This window comes from Tripterygium wilfordii, chromosome 4, assembly GCF_013401445.1.
Source record: "Tripterygium wilfordii isolate XIE 37 chromosome 4, ASM1340144v1, whole genome shotgun sequence".
Taxonomy (NCBI): Eukaryota; Viridiplantae; Streptophyta; class Magnoliopsida; order Celastrales; family Celastraceae; genus Tripterygium; species Tripterygium wilfordii.
Window position 1 is genome coordinate 3,614,704 of NC_052235.1, and position 20,538 is coordinate 3,635,241.

General features: G+C 37.6%; 3 protein-coding genes across 6 annotated transcripts; all 3 read left to right on the top strand.

The window, feature by feature from the left end:
* Positions 1-5,918: 5,918 nt before the first annotated feature.
* On the top strand, positions 5,919-8,985 carry LOC119996735 (leucine-rich repeat extensin-like protein 4). The gene has a single exon (XM_038843478.1). The coding sequence runs from the start codon at positions 6,162-6,164 to the stop codon at positions 8,418-8,420; it is 2,259 nt and encodes a 752-aa protein (XP_038699406.1). The 5' UTR covers positions 5,919-6,161; the 3' UTR covers positions 8,421-8,985.
* A 2,259-nt stretch (positions 8,986-11,244) lies between these two features.
* LOC119996805 (protein CNGC15c-like) lies at positions 11,245-14,184 on the top strand. The gene is made up of 3 exons (XM_038843601.1): positions 11,245-11,487; positions 13,899-13,985; positions 14,044-14,184. Exons 1-3 carry the CDS (start codon positions 11,245-11,247, stop codon positions 14,182-14,184), a joined length of 471 nt encoding a protein of 156 aa, XP_038699529.1.
* Positions 13,608-20,473, top strand: LOC119996106 (probable serine incorporator). 4 transcript variants are annotated; one of them, XM_038842628.1, is made up of 14 exons: positions 13,608-13,834; positions 15,130-15,226; positions 15,337-15,581; positions 15,738-15,808; positions 16,105-16,264; positions 16,395-16,419; positions 16,544-16,633; positions 17,531-17,702; positions 17,786-17,859; positions 18,407-18,476; positions 19,064-19,135; positions 19,216-19,349; positions 19,740-19,813; positions 20,004-20,473. In XM_038842628.1, exons 3-14 carry the CDS (start codon positions 15,395-15,397, stop codon positions 20,060-20,062), a joined length of 1,188 nt encoding a protein of 395 aa, XP_038698556.1. In that variant the 5' UTR covers positions 13,608-13,834; positions 15,130-15,226; positions 15,337-15,394; the 3' UTR covers positions 20,063-20,473. The 4 variants fall into 4 exon arrangements, with proteins under 4 accessions (XP_038698556.1, XP_038698557.1, XP_038698554.1 ...); XM_038842626.1 differs by lacking the exon at positions 15,130-15,226 and having other exon boundaries at positions 13,609-13,834; XM_038842627.1 differs by lacking the exon at positions 13,608-13,834 and having other exon boundaries at positions 14,388-15,226.
* The last annotated feature ends 65 nt before the right edge of the window (positions 20,474-20,538 follow it).

The following is a 20,538-nucleotide window of genomic DNA, read 5'->3' on the forward strand; positions in this document are numbered from 1 at the left end:
TGAGTTCTGTTTTATGTGAGAAGTGAGAAACACATATGCCTGCTTTTGGGATAAAAGATCAAATTTAGACCATTCAATTTGAAATTTTGAGTTGTAGAAGAATTGTTTGATATTGAAACCATATGAAACCCTAATTCTCACTTAAATGTATGGTACATGTGTTTTAGGGAAAAAAATGATTTGTGGAATAAAGAACACATCAATATTGAAATGTCAAAGTCAGCAATAAGTAGATATAAGCTAAGCCATTACAAGACAACTTTTTCATGTCTTGTACCTACAATATTACATGAATGGAAGCATGCCTCTTATCTTGGAAAGGAAGAGGGTGCCAAATTGTTGATAAGATAAAGAAATTAAACCACCACATCACATTTGCGAATCTGTGCAACTCGCTACTGTTAGAACAAACATATATATATATATAATTGGGACCAGTACCAGTAGGTTCTCCTATATATCATATATACATCCCATGATTAGGTACTCAATTGTTGCAAGTAGTTATACCGTGAATGAGAAATTCTGCCAGCGGAATCACAACCCCCACCATTATCTCACTTGTATAGTTGGCACCATAAAATTCTTTTTTATAATATCAAAAATGCCACTCCAATAAAATATTGACACCTGTTAAAATATGAATCAAAGATTAAAAGATTGGGTTAGGGAACATCTTAGCCAACCCGGATGTCACCTAAGTTTAGACTCCTCGGTATAACCTAACAATCACCTTTTTCTCCGCCTGTACATAGATCTCTGTGCATAGCTCCCTCTTCATTTTATAACTGTTTTTTTTTCCCGTTTCTTTTTATTTTCTTCACTTTATAACTGTTTTTTTTCCCTTTTTCTTTTAATGCTTCACTTTGAAGAACAATAATTTCTTTCTTTCTTTTAAATTTTTGAAGTGGCAATTCTGTTTGGTTGTCGCAATTTCATTTGCTCGAACAAAGTGGACCTCGTACTTTTTCTCACCTAATTTAACGGAGCTGATTGATTGTTGGTCAATTTCTTTGTATTTACGTTCAATTTAATCGCATGCACTCCACTAACACTATGTTTGATTCAATATGGGAACAGCAACATGAATGAGAATAGAAATAGGAATAAGAACAAAAATTCCTTGCATTCCTATGTTTGATTAGTCAAGGAATTCCCCGAGAAATATGATTTTCCTACGTTTGGATGTAATGATTCAATATAGAATGTAAATAGGAATATTGATTAAATGATTAAATAAACCCTCATTTACATTTAAATGATTAAATATAAGGGTATTTTTTGTCTTTTCACCATTAAAACACAATTCCTACTTGCCTAAAATTGGTGGTTTATAAATCCAAGGGAGGAAAACCAAATTCTCAAATTAACCGGAATACATCATTCCATTGTTATTATTTTCAAAGGACAAAAAAGGTTATGGGAAAATTTGAATACATGAACCAACAAATTTAAAGTTGTCTCCTCCATATGCATGAAAATTACGTATGAAAATGCATACTATGCGCATTCAAATTGCCTCCCAAAGGTTCTGCAGTCAGGTTCAAGCACTGTTCAGACCATCTTCGCGACTGTTATTTGGTTGCTTTGGGGGGTCAGAAATTCTACTATTCACGAAGGAAAAAGAGCTGATATAGGTGATCTTGTATCGAAGGTGCGGCTTTTCTCTAATGAGTTTCTGACGGGCGGAATATCTAGTAGCCGAGAGGGACAATCTACTACCTTGGTTGGCAGTCCAGTCATTCGGAGTAATAAATGGGTGGCCCCTGAATATGAGAAGTATAAGTTGAATGTAGATGGGGCTATTTTTATGGGTTCGGATGAGGTTGGTGCAGGAGCAGTCCTTAGAAACCATTGTGGGGACCCCATTTTGTGCTTGTCTGAGAGAATGCATGGGAGAGTTGATCCGACGTTCGCTGAACTGTTAGCAGTCACTTGCTCTCTTAGATGTCTGTTGAATGAGGGTCATCGTGGCTTTTGTTTGGAGATTGATTCAACTAATGTGGTGGAGATTCTAATGGCGGATGATTACCTAGACTCTAGGCTTGGTCATTTTGCTCTAGAGGCGAAGTCTCTCTTAGATCGGTTGGGGATTACACAATGTCAGCATGTACCACGAGAATGTAACTCTGTAGCTCATTTGTTAGCTCGTTTAGCTAAGACTGGTAGTAGGAAAACAATTTGGAGGAATGGTTGTCCTCATGAGGCTGTTTCCTTGGTTGACAAGGAGCGCCACTGTGATGTACCTGTGGGTTGATTTAATGAATTTTCTTCTCAAAAAAAAAAAAAAAAATTGCCTCCCAAAGTTGATGACATTTGATTCCAAGCAGTTTTTTTTTTTCTTTCCATTTTTCCATTCTAGTCTAACAAATATTTTATATACCAAACAAGAGAATCTATCGTTACTATCACCATTTATTATGCAACCAAACCTATCGTCGTATACATAAACGTGCTTTGAAGTCTGAAAAAACTCTATCGAAATATGTATTTTAATTAAGTTCAAAAAAATCAAGAAAGAAAATGTTTATCACACATAGCATATTGAGTCAAATATGCTCTCAAAACTCTGCTTAACAAGACCCTCATTAAGGGTCATTCTCATTCCCATTTCATCATAATCATAAGCTCAAATTTGCTTATAAAAAAAATTCATAAGCTCAACTTTTTTTGTGCGACGTCGTAGTTGATACGTAAGCATCAAATAACAGCTCGACTTGCCCTCTCTGTCTCTCTCCTCTTTTTCTTTTTCTTTTTTAAATTAAAATTGACTAAGAAAAAGAAGACCACCCATTGATTACGCGTAACATCACAAATCCAAACCCCAACACAGCCTTTAAGTTTAGGTCCAACGATAAAATATCCTAAAACAAAAGTCTCTCTCTCATAGGCTTAGGCTACGGCAACCATGCGATTATGTACGCGTTGGCGTGTATAAAGGGCAACTGCAATGGCTTAGGATTTGCTGGCAAACACCTTTATTACATAAAAAGTCAAGTCAATCACGTTTTTTAATACAGTCACATCAGCAAAACACATATTCCAATATAGCCACATCAGCAAAACAAAAATTACTATACACTTTCTCTTCCTACCCAACATGAAGGCCAACAACATTTCATTCCTCCATATTATCCACAACAAAACCACATCAAAACACAAAATATCAATACATCCACGTCAGCAAAACACTACTCCTAATACAACCACATAAGCAAAACACGTTTCACAATACAACCACATCAGCAAAAAACAACATCTTTGTTGGCCACCATTGCAAGTGAGCAATTGGAATGGTCCCATTTTGTTGGGCTAACAAAAATCACTATTGGAACCCACCTCTGTTACATACAAAGTCAAGCCAAACACGTCTCTCAATACAACCACATCAATAAAACATATATCCCAATATAGTCACATCAACAAAACACAAATTCATATACATTTTTCCTTCCCACCCAACATGGAGCCCAACAAATTCTCATTCTCTCCATATTGTCCACAATAAAACTACACCAAAACATAATCTTCCAATACAACTACATCAATAAAACACATATCCCAATACAACCACATTAACAAAACACAAAACCTAATACAATCATTACAAGTGCTCTTAAGGACGCGGTGCACCATAAGACGGTGGGGTCCCCCTTCTCAAAGGACGAAGATCCAGCCGTGAAGACATTCCCAGATCAATTAACATTACCATTCCCTGAGGCAACCAAATCTAACCTACATGTATAGGGAATGAATACATTTTTCATCATAATCATAAGCTCAACTTTGCTTATAAAAAAAAATAAAATCATAACCTCAACTTTTTTTTGTGTGTAATGTCGTAGTTTATACGTAAGCATCAAATGACACCTCGACTTGCCGTCTCTGTCTCTCTCCTTTTCTTTTTTCTTTTTTTCTTTTTAATTAAAATTGACTAAGAAAAAGAAGACCACCCATTGATAACGCGTAACATCATATAATCCAAACCCAACACAGCCTTTAAGTTTAGGTCCAACCGAAAATCCTAAAATAAAACTCTTTGTCTCTCATAGGCTAAGGCTGCCATGCGATTATGTATGCGTTGGCGTGTATAATTAAGGACGCGGTGCACCATAAGATGGTGGGGTCCTCCTTCTCAAAGCCGAAGATCCAGCCGTGAAGACATGACGCGTGGGCCCACAAAAGAACACATTTACTTGGTTGGACCCCACTTCACTCTACGGTGGTCAAAAATCTCTAAACTCATCAATCAGCATGGATGGTTATAGATTAATGGACACATAACATGCATGGATACATCAATCAAACACCCATGGTCGCACTTCCGTTTCAATTTGTGACCTCCTCTTCGATTCCTTCCCTTCATTATATTAATTCTGTCTTTATTGTACAAATTTGCACGTCCTATCCTTCAACTCGTCAAAATAAAGAAAATTAAAATCACAGTTATTTTGTTGGCATCTACAACTTGAAAATCAAGAGAAATGTTCTAGCTTTGAGTGCAGTTTGAATTATTGGAAAAACTAGATTGGTCCAACCACATATATAGGCATGTGAAGAAAAAAGTGGTGAACAAAATTTCATAGAAAAAGTCAAAAGCTAATGCTACTGTCCCATTATCACAGTATTTTAGATAGCACATATACAATTATTTATTTATATATATATGTTATTTTTCAAATACTCGACTAAACAGAGTCTTAGGGAATTTATTTATCCTTGTTTGTCTAGCATGCATTATTTACAGAAATTTATTAATTTTTTTAGTAGATGCCATAAATAATAGTTGCAGCAAATTCTTATATATATATAAGAAAAAAAAACAAAAATGATGATCGATTAATAAGTTAATATTGTGGATCGATGAGAAAGTTAAAACTGGCGTGGCCCAATATAAAAGCATTCACATGGGAGCTACCCAAGAAGTTTAAATACTTTGACAATCCAGAACACCCAACACACAATGCTCCATCTCCAATAAGAGAATTGGAAAACCACAAGAATGGGCAACACACACACTTACCTCATTCTATTAAAACGTTACTGGAACTTCCATTTATTGCAAAAATTGACGAACAGAAACCCACCTTCCACCCCCACCCCACCCCACCCCACCCCACCCCACCCACCACTTAAAAACTCGATTAAATCCACTGTCCACTGCTTCCACTTGTCTCTCTCTCCACAGCTACATTCTACACCACTCATTTTCCCTTTCTTTTTCTTTTTTCTTAACACAAATGTCTCGTGATAACAACCAATTTTACAGGCTACTGGCCTCTCACTATTGTCCTTTTCTGGTCAACTCCAACCGGAGCTCCACACCACCGTCTCCCTCTCGCTCTCTCTCTCTCGAGTTCAAACAAACAAACAAAACAAACCAATCATCATTAGCGTTGATGATTATCGTTTATATTAATTAACGGTCCCATTTTGTTGTTTAATACTGAAGTAAGTTGGTTATTTTTTGTATGTGGGTTATAGTTCTAATATTTTAGGTGCCTGGATAATTGGTATATAAGGGGTTAAAATCATAGTGGAATGTATTATTAGAATTCCTATATTGAAAACAGTCATAGACCCTATAGACGTGAATAAATTGTCGAACCACATAAATCTTATGTTATTCTATTCTCTTTAATTTTTCGTTTGCTTCTTCTATTATTTGTAATTGTTTACAGAGGATATGTTATTGTTTTATTATCTGTCATTATTTACAGAGTATATGTTGTGCAACAATGTGAATATGGAATTCTTTAAAAAAAAAGAATAAAGTCATCTTCTTTTGAGGAATTGACATTCACACAATGTATATAATTATACAAGAAGACCCAAAAAATATTTAAAAAAAAAAAGAAAGAAAAGAAAAGGCAACAAAGAGAGAGAGAGTCTGGTGGGTTTTGAGCTGTGATTTAGCTGTCTTTTGATGTATTATTTCTCTCTCAGTCATCTCCAAAATCCCTAGAAAAAACCCCTTCTCTCTCTTCAAACCCCAAAACCCCATACTTTCCTTCTCTCCTTCTCTCATATTCTTCTCCTTCTACATTGGCCATCTCTCTCAGATCTCTGCAGACGCATTTGTGGAAGAGAACGGAGAAGAGAGATTGAAAGAAACTCAAAACACAAAAGTCGCATTTGGTAATTCAGATGTCTCATGTGAGATGAAGAAGACCCACTTCCACTCAGTCTCTACTCTCGCAGTTCTCATTGTCTTCTTCTTTGTTGGGTTAGTTTGTGTTTGCTCTGCTGAGCAACACATCTCCATTACCAGCCATGGGGGTCTCACGGATGCTGAGGCTCAGTACATCAGGCACCGCCAATTGCTTTACTACAGGGACGAGTTTGGTGACCGAGGAGAGAAGGTCACGGTAGACCCATCTCTGGTCTTTGAAAATGATAGAATTAAAAATGCGTACTATGCCTTACAAGCTTGGAAGCAAGCCATTCTCTCCGATCCATTTAATCTCACTGCGAATTGGGTCGGGGATAAAGTCTGCAACTACACCGGCGTGTTTTGTGCTCCTGCACTTGACAACCCCAAGATCCGAACCGTCGCCGGCATTGATCTCAACCATGGTGATATTGCAGGGTACTTGCCTGAGGAGCTTGGGATGCTCGTCGATCTCGCATTGTTCCACATCAATTCCAACAGGTTCTGCGGTACCGTGCCGCAGAAGTTCGACAAGTTGAAGCTACTGTTCGAGCTAGATCTTAGCAACAACAGATTTGCTGGCAAGTTCCCCAAGGTGGTTCTTTCGCTGCCCACTCTGAAGTTCTTAGATCTGAGATTCAACGAATTTGAAGGCACTGTCCCGCCACAGCTTTTCGACAAGGATTTGGATGCAATCTTCATCAACCACAACCGTTTCGTATTCGATCTGCCGACCAATTTTGGTAACTCCCCTGTTTCGGTGATTGTGCTGGCGAACAACAAGTTCCATGGCTGCGTACCGTCAAGTTTGGGGAACATGTCGAATCTGAATGAGATAATTATGATGAATAATGGGTTCAGATCGTGTTTGCCTCCTGAGATAGGTATGCTGAAGAACTTGACTGTGTTTGATGTAAGCTTTAATGAGTTAATGGGCCCGCTGCCGAACACTATTGGTGGTATGGTTAGCCTTGAACAGCTAAATGTGGCTCACAATATGCTTTCAGGGAGTATTCCGGCGAATATTTGTCAGTTGCCTAATCTGCAGAACTTCACTTATAGTTATAATTTCTTCACCGGAGAGCCGCCGGTCTGCTTGAGCTTGCCGGACTTTGATGATAGGAGGAATTGTCTGCCGGCTAGGCCGAAGCAGAGGTCGGCTGGGCAATGCAGGGCGTTCTTGTCCAAGCGTGTTGATTGCAGCTCGTTTAGATGCGCCCCTTTTGTGCCTTCTTTACCTCCACCTCCACCTCCCTCACCGCCAATGCCAGTGCCTTCACCGCCTGTTGTGGTGCCCTCTCCACCCGTGCCAGTATCATCGCCTCCCCCTCCTCCTCCAGTGCTTTCACCGCCACCACCAGTTTCCTCACCCCCACCACCACCATCCCCTGTTCCTAAACCATCTCCACCACCTCCTTCACCCCCGCCGCCTGTTTATTCTCCTCCCCCACCTCCACCAATTTACTCTCCACCTCCACCATCACCACCCCCACCAGTCTACTCTCCACCTCCTCCACCTCCTCCACCCCCACCACTCTACACTCAACCACCACCACCTCCATCCCCTCCCCCACCAGTTTACTCTCCACCTGCACCACCTCAATCCCCTCCATCACCATCTCCATCGCCTATACCTTATTGCGTACACTCCCCACCGCCGCCCCCTCCAAATTTTCCACCACCTCCGCCTCCAACTCCAGTTTTCTCGCCACCGCCGCCAATTCCATACCATTATAGCTCACCGCCACCCCCTTCACCGCCACATTCTCCACCACCTCCTCCACACTCTCCTCCCCCTCCTATTTATCCCCATCTATCGCCCCCACCACCGCCTCCTGTCCACTCTCCACCTCCAGTCCATCCCCCACCTCCACCATCCCCGCCTCCTTGTATAGAGCCCCCTCCTCCACCTCCACCATGTGTAGAATATTCACCACCTCCTCCATCGCCATCACCACCGCCATCGACTCCTTATAAGCCCCCACCATCACCCTCACCTCCACCACCACCACCACCTGTAACGTATTCATCCCCTCCTCCACCATCACCATCACCCCCACCACCAGTTCATTATCACTCCCCACCACCTCCTGTTCACTACCATTCCCCACCCCCTCCATTGCCATCTCCACCACCACCACCTGCTCCCTCGCCACCACCGCCAATTGTTTATGGAAGCCCGCCGCCTCCAGCCCCAGCGTACGAGGGGCCATTGCCACCCATTCCTGTGATTTCATATGCGTCGCCTCCACCACCACCATTCTATTGATTCTTTAGAGAATTTTCCTCCTCGAACCTCAAAAACAGAAAAATTTTACATTTTTACTCAGCAATTACAGTGTCCTTATCTCTTACTTTCTCTTTGGGCAATTCTCATCTCTCGTGGAGTGAAGAGTTGGAAAACTGGAACAGAGGAAGGTCTGCATTTTTAGAATTCACCACGGGCATTGTTCTCTCATTGGAATTTCTTGGAAATTTGATTGTTGTTGATGAGAGTGGAATAAGAAGAAGTGGAAGACAGAGATGGGGAGGTAAGAGGATAAAGTCTCTCCTTATTTATTCGAATTGTTATGAATATTTGAGTCGTGAAATAAAAATGGCAGGGAAAGAGTCGTAGGTTGCAGAGACAATGTATGTATAGAGACCATAAATCCATGGCTTATAAAATGATGTAACAGCAGCTGCTTCTGCTGGTTTCGTGGGGTTTATTGTTATTATCTCTTCTTTTATATCATACTTTTGTTTATTTTTTGCTTTCCAATTTTATAGTATAATCATGAACATTTCTTTCACTTGTATTGATTTTCAGAATTCATGGTGGATTGCTTCTTCTTTGCAATGTTGTTTGTGCCTTTCTCTTCTCTCTCTTTGTTGTGAGATTGTGTTATAACTCGTGCCACAAAACCCTAACGGAGCCTTTTTGCTCACAGCAGAGTTAGCAGATGAGAAAAGGGCTACATTTATCTGTAGAGACTGCTTTTTTGATTCCATCCATAGATTTTTTTTTCCCGTGCAAGTTCTAATCTCAACCAGAATGCTAGTTCTGAACCCAAGTATGTAATTGCCATGGAGGCCTGTATAATTTACAGGCGGGTGTTCAGTACGAGTCTTATGTTACTGTTCGAGAAGAAACTAAACCCAGGCATGACCCACTGCCAACCAGTATTCAATTGTTCTTGCAATCTGAGTCCCTGACTTCCACTATCACTGCCGAACATTTTCTATTTACAGAGCAAGTGATAACCCTTTTAAATGGTCCTACGATTTTGATTGACAAGTCCCTTTCTGGGATCAGATTCAGTTGGCTTGTTGGGCAATGAAAAGGCAATAATGCATAGCATAGCATAGTTGGAGTGAGATTTTTCTCCATAGTTAGTTTTCCATTTCTAACAAATTCTCTTCTATGGCTCCTAGTTGGAGCTAACAACCAAGCATCTTGTTTTGTTTGCCACATGTGTTAACATATACAGATAAATTAAGTTCCTTATCATCTACAATGTGTTTTCTTGGAAGAGATGAACCACATCTCGTAATAATTTCGTTGTGCATGCTCGATGTATCCACGGGAATCAGACAACTCAGATTGGACAATGTTGTTTATATTCTAATAACATGTGAAAGGTCACACATTTGTCCAAAACCCCTTCATTGGAAGAAAATTTTGTATGATTTACATATATGCTTTCTATGTGTATGCATTGAATGAAAATTTATAGAAATCAATGTTGCCGTCTAAATGAAGGTAGCAAGCAGCGAGAATCAAATTATTAGGTTGAACAGAAGGCATGGACGGGTGCAGTCCTGTCTGTCCAACGCGCAAGGGATAATTACTTGTCTTAAGAACCCTAAAACCCTCAGAGAATCGAATAACTGTTTTGGAGCCTTCATTATGATAATGCAATTATAATATGCACCACCCACTACTTTTTTTATTATTATTTGAAAAAAGAAAACTCAACATAGCTTCTTCCACTTGTCATTTTCTATTAAAGTAGCATATTAAAGGTATGATAAGGAGCAAAATAAATATGATAAATCCCACCAAAAAGACAGTGAGGCAAACTGAAAGATCCCACTTAAATGATAACTCACATGGGGCTTTTAGGGATTTTTCCACATCATCTCATTAATACAATCTTTCTTTTCTTCTCTTTTCTTTTCTTTTCATTGAAGTTTCAATTTTTATAACCTCAAAATGGGACATGACTACCAAGCATTTAATTGGGAGGGTCGGTGGAGAGAGGCTGTGATTAGGTCAAATATATATTAATGAATTGAATGGCCTTATCATCTTCAACCATCCATCGATGGGATGCCCCATTATTTCTTTCTATCATATACACCCAAGACGACTAGTCTCACATGCATAGAAACTCATACTCACACGCCATGTGGAAAATCCGTTAAGTTTGTTCAACTGAAACTTTATTTGGAATTTGATTGTTAGTTAAGGAACGAACGGCCAAAGCCCAAAGCTAACTGATTCATTTTGTAATTTTATTTCTTATTCTGTAACACAACAAACAACATGCACTCTTCTTAGTCTATCAAACTATTCACAAACCAACCTCTCTTAGATTTAGATTGTTGTTGATGTAAATTTTTTTGATAAATCATGTATCTTTGGGGAGATGTGATCGGGGAATATCCGTGTGCATACACGTGCCCCCAATGTTTGATCCAACAAAATAAGGCAAACAAAATGACATCGTTCTGCCCACGTCTTGATCCATGCCTGGCAAAATCACACCTAGCAAATGCTCATTATTTTTGCTAGGCCGTTGCTCCCCTCTATTTCAACAAAACTTTCATTATTTTGAGAAATTTTATCTACACACACAAAAACACTATCTTTACATCACTTTTTAATTTTTTTAGTTTACATAAATATCATGGTATACAATGACATATTAACCCTTAAATTATAATTTTAAAATAAATAATTCTTACATATTTAATTAGAGACTACTAAGTTTACACAAGAATTCCCCAAACAAAAAAATAGTTTTCACGCTGCTCAAGATAAAAAAAAAATAAAAATAAGGTTGTCAATTATTCACATGATGCTTGACGATTGAAAACTTCCATTGTAAATGGTTCTGTTGTTTGATCAAATATATGAAAGGATGCTGCTGGATGCAATATGTGAAAGGCTTAAACTTGCCTTATGCACTGAAGGCACAGTTCTAGTGCGTGAAGGTGATCCTGTTAATGAGATGCTCTCCATAATCCGCGGATACCTTGATTGGTACATCGCCAACGGTGGACGAACTGGATTCTTCAACTCATGTCGCATTACTCCTGGAGGCTTTTGTGGTGAGGAATTGCTTACATGGGTCTTGGGGTTGTGCGGCTTAAGGATATACCTTTTAAGGATATAGTTGAGTGATTTGGTCAGATGGGTTGTGCGGTTGGGTTTTGCATATCAAACTTCATAAACGGTAGGAGCTGTTGCCCGAGATTGATAAAATCGATAGGGAGGATAAGGCGAGTTTGTGTGTAAACTTAACAATATTATTTCTAATATTATACAAGACAAGGGTGTATTGGTATTTTCATTGATATTTTGTGTGTAAACTTATTAATTTCTGGTGCAAACTTATAATGTTATAAAGATGGTAGTTTTATGATGTGTTAGGTGTAGATAAAATTTCCTCCTTACTTTGGTACAACCTTTTGGGCTATATATGTTGGACCCAAACTAGGCCCATGATGTGATTATACGACGATAAAAGTGGGCTTAGACAAGTACTCTGGCCTTTCAACTAAATGCGGGCCTCTCCATTCGCTAAAATAATTCATGGGCCCCTCAGAATCACATTAGCCAACTTCTATTGCATTAAGATTCAAAAAGGGCAAAAAAATAATTAAGCACTCGTTAATCACTTTATTTGTTTTTTACTCTTTTATCGACAAACTCTTGTGCACTTTTTTCTTTCACTTTATTAGGATTTGATTATTTGACTTTTCGCCACCAAAGTTTTGATTAACATTAGATTTAAGAGCACAAGGGCTCCTATAATGACGCTCTTTGACTAACACTAACACTTTTTTAATCTTCTTTATAATTACAATTAACATGTAATATGTACTATTATTCACCGAAAAGAATGTAACATATTATTGTGAAATTTTCGTTCGTACAAGTTTTACTACCGGAGTTTAAACTCATATTGAATGTTTAAACGACAAATTTATATGATATTATTATAATCTAGGTTTTTAAATATATTTTATAGGGTACAGTTGTTTAGAGGAGACACTATAATAATTAAAGATAATAATATTGACAATAATAAGAATAATACTAAAAATCTATACGCAGAAAGCAATCTCTTTTTTTTGGTTTGTAATGATGTTTAGCATATAATTATATTCATATTCTCATGATTGAGTGTGGTTGAATTGAAATTAAATTGTATTATAAAGGAATAGAATAAAGCAGTTGCTTAAGAGTCAGGATTTTCGTTTTTAACAAATTAAATTTATCCAAGTAGAGTTGAGCAAAATTATTATCAAAACATTATTAAAGAGGAATGCGCAAATGATTGCTCATGGTGGAGGCCAACATGGGTTGCCATAAAAATATGCGACCAATGGTATTGATTTTCCCTACATGAAAATAGCCCCACTCTTGCAATGTTTTGAGTTTCATGGCTAACTACTCTAAAGAAGGACAACAAAACAAATGATATAAGTTTTGTCACTAGACATGTTTTAACTTTCTCTCCATTTGAAATATTATTATAGGCTTATATATATATATATGTATGTATGTAGAAATTAGTTGGGATAGTAAAAAATTTAGTCTCACATTCAACTCTTCATAAAAGATATTTTTGAAAAAGATATTTATAAAGATATTTTGAAAAAGAGACACCCCTACTAAGTAATCTCTCTACTAGATAGTGGTAGTTGAGAAAACGAAATATAACTCAAATCGAATATTTCATAGTGGATGAGTATTTGTATGATCACGCCCAACCCCATGGACAATTAAACATATAAAATCATCCTTTATCATTAACAGGAAAGAAAGTAAAAGAAAAGAGAAAAAAAAATATTGTTCTTTCAGCGTGTAATCAAAATTTTGAGTGAAAACATCACACCACACCTTGTATCCCACCAAAGCAACACCTAAAAGTGAGATCATCAACCATAATAATCCACATTCTCATCAACAATCATCCCATCAAGTTTTTTCTTTTTTTATTTTAAAACTGAGAAAGGGTATTCAAATTTTGATTATTAAAGTGATACATATCATTGTTATCGATCCCATTAGTGATTCGGGTGTTAATCCCACAAATTTATACTAATACTCATTAACCATATTAATTTAATTAACGTTTCTCGCATGGCTAAAAGAAAAAATTAACGTTTCTGGCATGTTTTTTTTTTTTTTTTGAAAGCATAGCGAGTTCACGTTGTGTATAATATTTGGGCTATAGTCTCTTAAAACGAAACAGAAAGCTTACGGCGGGAAAAAAGAGAGAGAGCGAAGAAGATACAAAGGCTCCAAAAGCAATCTCTCTCTCCGTCTCTCTGCTTTCACGTTTTGTGTATAAGAACCGGAAAAGTGAGATTTGTTTTTGTGTGGGAGAGAGACTGATCGTAACTTGTCTGGCAAACATTCTTGATCCAGATCTCACAGAGAGAGAGAGAGCTCCAGTCTCCAGAGAGGTACATTCTCATTTCGTTTTCAATCACCTGATGCATTGTCGTTTTCTTCCTCTGATTTCTTTAGACTCCTGTTCAGTTTGAGTCTGATTCGTTGATTGTATCTTCATTGTTGAATCTTACTCATAAGTCATATCGGCGATCGGTTATACTCGTGAATTGAAGCGATATAGAGTATAGTTATTTTCAATTTGATTTTCTGGTTTGAACAGATTTATGAAGCATTGAAATTCTCTACGTCGTGTCTTCTTCTTCTTCTTCTTCCTCTTCCTCTTCCCTCTGTTAGCAACTATGAACAAATTGATGGAAATTACCAGTCAAGCCCCGCCGCTTCTCTCTGTGGGAGGGCATAATCGTCCGAAACAGAAATGAATTCTGTTTGAGTGTGGAATGGTATTGATTGCTCTGACTTGCAAGGGAAGAAAAGATTCCTTACTCCATGTGAAAGCTTACACGCTTCACGAGGCGGGTTTTTTTTTTTTCCAGTTTTTTTTTTGCATAACTTGGATTCTTTTCACTGTTGATCTTTCATTAAAGTCACGGTCTCATGTCAGGGCCTGCAAACTACTTTCAAAAACTGACTGAACAGACGTTGCACCGAAAAATCAAAACTCACTAGTTTGATAACATAATAGTATTCCATTCTTGCATAGTTGGGTGAGATCCAACGGTGCTTGGTGGATCCATCAAAGTGGGTGTAATATATCCGTCATGTAGACGAATGTAGATTATGAAAAGGTAGTGCCGTTGCAGTGAGAAATTGTGTTCTGTTACATCCTATAAATTCCTTTTCATTTGTGACTCTGGTGATTTGTGAATGCCTTTTAGTTTTCAGGATCACTACGAATAACTTGGCACAAATGCTTGCGTGACGTTTGAGAGTTTTTTGTTAGGTTCCTTTTTTTTTTTCCTTTTTTTTTTGGTCTGGTATGGTTTAACGCACTAATATGAGCAAACCTTAACGAAAGGTCTACAGTTGGAGAATAGTTTGTTCCCTCAAATCTTTTCTATATTTCCTTTTAGGAATTGGAAAAGCTATTATTCAACTAAATTTTCTGTATATTTTTTTTTCTGTCTATTTGGGGTTAGGGAAGAATATAAATGAGTAACGTACAGCTCTTGTCGTGTAGTCTGCGGCTTCAGCTCTAGCTGGTTGAGCTTAATTTACTGCTTTTAATGTGACATCAATACATCATTGATAAGATTCAAATCTCAAATAATTCTTGGGTCTTTCTCCTTATAAAGAATAATTGGTTGAAAAGCTTTATTTTTTCTCCCACTTTTGGGTACGCCAATAGATCGAGTAAGGAAAAGGAAAAGTAGCCATTACTGAGTAGCAATGCCAAAGACGCAATAGTGGTTTGTGGGGACTCGACCTGAAAGCAAGGTTTCTTGGTGAGGCACTTCACTCACTAATATGACGAAGCAATGAAGCATTGATAGTTTTGATGCTAAGGTAACTGACCATGTGTATATTTTCATATGACAAACTTGAGTTTTTGCAGATGAAGGGAAGCAAGTGATGCCATAAGTGATGAAGAGTATTGCTGATTTGGGTGAGGAATGGAGAGTGGTGCCAGCAACAGTAGGACGCATGCAGTACTCAAGGACTCCTCATGGTTCAGCCAATTCCGCAATGGCTCCAATCCTTGGATGGCTAGATATGCTTACGGTTTGATGTTTCTAGTTTCAAATATGCTAGCATGGGCTGTTCGAGACTATGGACGTGGTGCCTCCAGAGAAATTGAAAGTACGATTTTTTGCTTTATTAGTTTCTTCCTACTAACTCTGCTTGGGATTTTGTAATCTATCAGTGCTTAAAGATTATAAAATGGCATTGAAATTTCATTCAGATGTGTTTAGTATTTGATGCTAATGTACAGTTGGTGTGAACCTGTGTATGCAGAACTAAAAGGATGTGCTAGTGGTGACTGCTGGGGTGCAGATGGCGCTTTGCGTGTGAGCATGGGATGTTTTGTATCCTTTCAATCAGAAGCATGAAACTCTTGTTCTTTTAGATAATAATAGCATTCGGGTTTTTTACATTTAGACATATAACAAGCCCTAGTAGAAAACATGAGAATCTCTCTTGGTAGACACTCAAAGTTGGAAAATATATATGGAAACAAGCAAGATAAGGTAATTACATTCGTGGAGAGAATTTCATAATGCCAGAATGAATTCAGAATTTCAGTCAGAAAATTCACACCAGAAAGTGTACCGCTTTATCTCATTGTTAGATTTCCTATCGCTTTGCCTTAACATCATATCAGGCATTTTATATTGTAATGTTTCTTTCAACCATCGGTACCAAGAAGTTGAACGAGCGCCGGGATTCATGGCATTCTGGATGGTGGTCTGTCAAGATTACCGTGTTCATTGTCTTGACAATTATTCCTTTCTTGTTTCCCTCTACCTTCATTGAGATTTATGGTTAGTGTGATTCTACTTGCTGATAATTATGCATGCATTGCTCATTACCTTGATAATTCACATCTAAGATCCCAAAATCATGGAATGGTTATTATCTTTCCTTGATGTCTTTCTTTTCCTTGCCTTGCAGGGGAGGTTGCACATTTTGGTGCTGGGTAATGTTTGCTTCTGTTATAGACAAAACGATCTTACTCATTTATTAAAACATTAGTATTCTTTCTTGGTTCCCTTGCATAACTTGTTTTGTGCTTTGCTTGACATTTCTCATATTCATTTCAGGGTCTTTCTCCTAATTCAACTTATAAGTATAATCAGTTTCATCAGATGGTTGAATGATTGTTTTCAGTCTGAAAAATATGCAGAAAGATGGTAACGCTCTCTCAGTAACTCTCATTCTTAGGCCAAGGGTGCATACCTTTCTCCTTTTTCTATGTATAAAAATTTCTCTTCCTTTTTTCTGACACTTGCATTATATTTCATGGATCATTAGAATTTGACTTCCATGCTAGATATTTCAGTTGGACAGGCGAACATGTAGAATGGTGCAACCTAGAGGACACATGTTTAATTCCTGAAAACAGTCTCTCCACATATTATGTGGGAGTAAGGTCTACGTACATCTTGTGTGTCCCCGATCCCGTCCATTGCTTGATCCTTGTCCACGGGAGTTGTTTACTTTTTTGTTTAATTATAATTTGAGTGAGAAACCAGAAAATCATTCTGCTTGTATCTTTTTCCAACAAAAACTATTATTCTTTGATGCATAGCATGCAACTTCAGACACAATAAATTCAGGGTGCAACCTAATTTTGCTTAGGGCATTGAGGCCACAATATGGGTGCAGACTAAGTTAGTTATACCGTTACTACAAAATGAAGAGAACAAGAAAACTGAAAGGTAAATCGACAAAGCAAGACCATAAGATAAATTTAAGCTCCTTTTAGATTTTTTTTTAAAAAAACAATCTTGGATATGGTTATCATTCACTGATTACTGAGCCCTGAAGTGTTGATGCTTTTCTCCAATCAATAGTAGTATGTCGTGCTGGGTTACATTTAAAAAATGTACTCTTTATATCATTTAGGCAAACTCTAAAGCCTTGAAAGATATTTTCTCTGTCTCCTTGAGGGAAATTGATTTGGTGGCTCGCATGCTTATATTGCATGATTTGTTAGGCATGCCTATTCTTAGAACTCATGGAGATTTCATTTACCCATGAATATATGAGGGAACCAGTACTAACTAAAAAAATTATCTGGACTGCAGCCACATCCATGTGATGTTAATTGCAACTACTTCATATGTTGTATGCATAATGGGGATCATTTTGATGTACATTTGGTATGCACCAGAACCATCTTGCCTTCAAAACATTTTCTTCATTTCCTGGACGCTGGTACTCCTCCAACTCATGACCAGCGTGTCCCTCCACCCCAAAGTAAGTCTAATTTGCACGTCCTTTTCATTTCTTTGCATACCTTTTTAAATTGAGTTGAAGTTTTTATTTTTTTCCTTGAACAGGTGAATGCTGGTTTCTTGACTCCTGGGCTCATGGGGCTTTATATTGTATTCATTTGCTGGTGTGCCATCAGAAGGCATGTTTCCAATCTTATCTGCAGAATCTTAATAATGATTCATGTGACCATATGACTTTGGTAAACTTGGTCCTTTCTAGTTGTCAGCCTTACAATCTTCGATTTTTGTGTTCTAAAATGTTTTCTGACTCACCAATCAACTCTTTGTAACTGGAGGCTTCATTTTAAGGGCATTAGGCTACATGTTTTCCTTCAGCGCATGACTTTTTTGAGGAAAAGCCTGAAAGACAAACGAAGCAAAGTTGACCTAACATTTCTTAACCTTGTCAACCTTTGATCTCAGAAAAAGCAAATAGCTCTTGCAAGATGTTTCAGAGACTTATATCAGTGTACCCATTCATTTGGCACATACAGTGCCGTTCCTATTCTTTATCTTTGTTGTGGGTGGAAGACAGCCAATTTATCTGGTCTTTTGAGTTTGGATACTTTATATTTAAGTCAGATATTGCCATATTGGCCTGTAGTTAAAGGGAATACCATGAGTGCATAGGGAGCTTCCACTATAGCATGACCATTTTCTTTTGTTCTTTTATTTTTGTTTTTTCAGTGAACCAGGAGGCCAAAGTTGTAACAGGAAGGCAGAGGCTTCAAACAAAACAGACTGGCTTACTATCATTGTAAGAATTGGTTCTTTCAAGTATCTCTTCTGAGTTTATTTATTTATTTATTTTAATAAGTTATGCTCCTGAAACTAGGAGCTGTCAACTCATTGTAATTTTCCTTTGTTTTTTGAGCATTTTCCTCTTGAAAAAGGAAATGCATTGACTTATCGATGCTTTGCGAAGATTTCCTTTTTTGTTAACATCGATTCTCTAAACATTTATATCTCAGGTTTAGTATCTCAGGGTCTTTTATGTATCTTTGAATGGTCTTTTGATTTGGTGTCTAATATTATTCCCCAGCACTGTCGGGCCGGTAAATTGCCACGGAAAGCATTTTTATTTTTGGAAACACTATAGACATGTCTCATGGACTGTGTGAATAATTGAAAAATTATGACAGGCAATTATTCATAGTTGTCCACAAACACAATATTTTAGATCCAATCTTGTGCTGAAAACCTTTAGTTTTTATTGCTTTTTTTTTTTTCACATTTTCAGATAGCAGACACAGATTGTTTAAGATAAGAGCTTGGTGATGATATTGTTGCGTTTTCAAGCCACACTTTCCTTCTGTATGACAATCTTTGTTTTTGCGTTTGCAGAGCTTTGTTGTTGCGGTTCTTGCAATGGTTATTGCAACATTTTCTACTGGCATTGACTCCCAATGCTTCCAGGTTTGTTCCTTAATTCATAAAACGATTTTGATTGGTTGTTTCTATATCGATAAAAAAAGTGTCTGACAACAGCTCTGCAGTTGAAGAAGGAGGATACACAGGCGGAAGATGATATTCCATATGGTTATGGTTTCTTCCATTTTGTTTTTGCTACTGGTGCAATGTACTTTGCAATGCTTTTAATTGGCTGGAATACTCATCATACCATTAAAAGGTATGTCTTCTTATTCGCAAATGAACTGTTTCTTGTTGCTTTATGAATCATTTTCCAGATATCCGTTTTTGGGAAACGGAGTGTGTTGTTCATTTCGACGATTTTTAATAGAAACATCTAATATTGATACTGATAGTTGCATTTTAGGGGGGTTAAGAATCATTTTCCGGATTATCCGGTTTTGGGAAACGGAGAGTGCGACTCATTTTGAAGTTTTAAATAGAAATATCTAATATGGATACTGAGTAAAGAAAAATGATACACACACATGTAACTGAGATCACTAAATGCTAAGAGTACATATCAGTTTCTTTCTTTATGAGATCGTGATCAGCCAGTTTACTAGAGGCAAAACCGTAATATATATGACACAGCCTTGTTATCTCGCAGGTGGACAATTGATGTTGGTTGGACCAGTGTCTGGGTCAGAATAGTGAATGAATGGTTGGCAGTCTGTGTTTACTGTAAGTAATTGTCGAACACCAAATTAACACAAATTTTCTTTACTGTTATGAATTGGTTACTTTGGACTGCACGTCTACCACTGATAAGATAATAATAGCTCAAGAAACAAATAAACTTTTTGAGATTTCTGTTGGTTTGATGTTATAGTTGCTATTTACATCATCACAGAAGATCATTATATTGTTGCAGTATGGATGTTGGTGGCACCAATTGTGTTGAAGTGGCAACAAATGGATGAACCTGTGTGAGACAGTGGAAAGTAGTCCAATGCTTTTGGGTATGCCCCTTCCATCTTATGTGCGCATGGTGGTCAGACACTTGCAGATAGAAGGAAAACCCTATGCTCAGGAGGATCCTGGCCTGACTGCACCGCCATACATTACATTACCAGTTACCTTACATTTCTAGCATAGGAATCTGATGTTATGGCCTGCGGCTCCTCGGGGAAGATGATAACAAAAATGGGATAAACAATCATCCAAACTTCGGAACTTACTTCAGAACCTGGAATAGATAGATGTGTAAAACCATAGATGTAGTAAATACAATCGTGTCTACATGATATTGTTACCATGAAATGTACCATCCATTTGATTCTTGTTCTGATGTGAGATGTTGGCTGCAGATTTAGTCAAATACACAATTTTCTTTCTATGCTAGGACTGTAATATGTGACATTACTTTGATTTGGCTAAAAATGTAAATTACGTGTAAAATATGACAT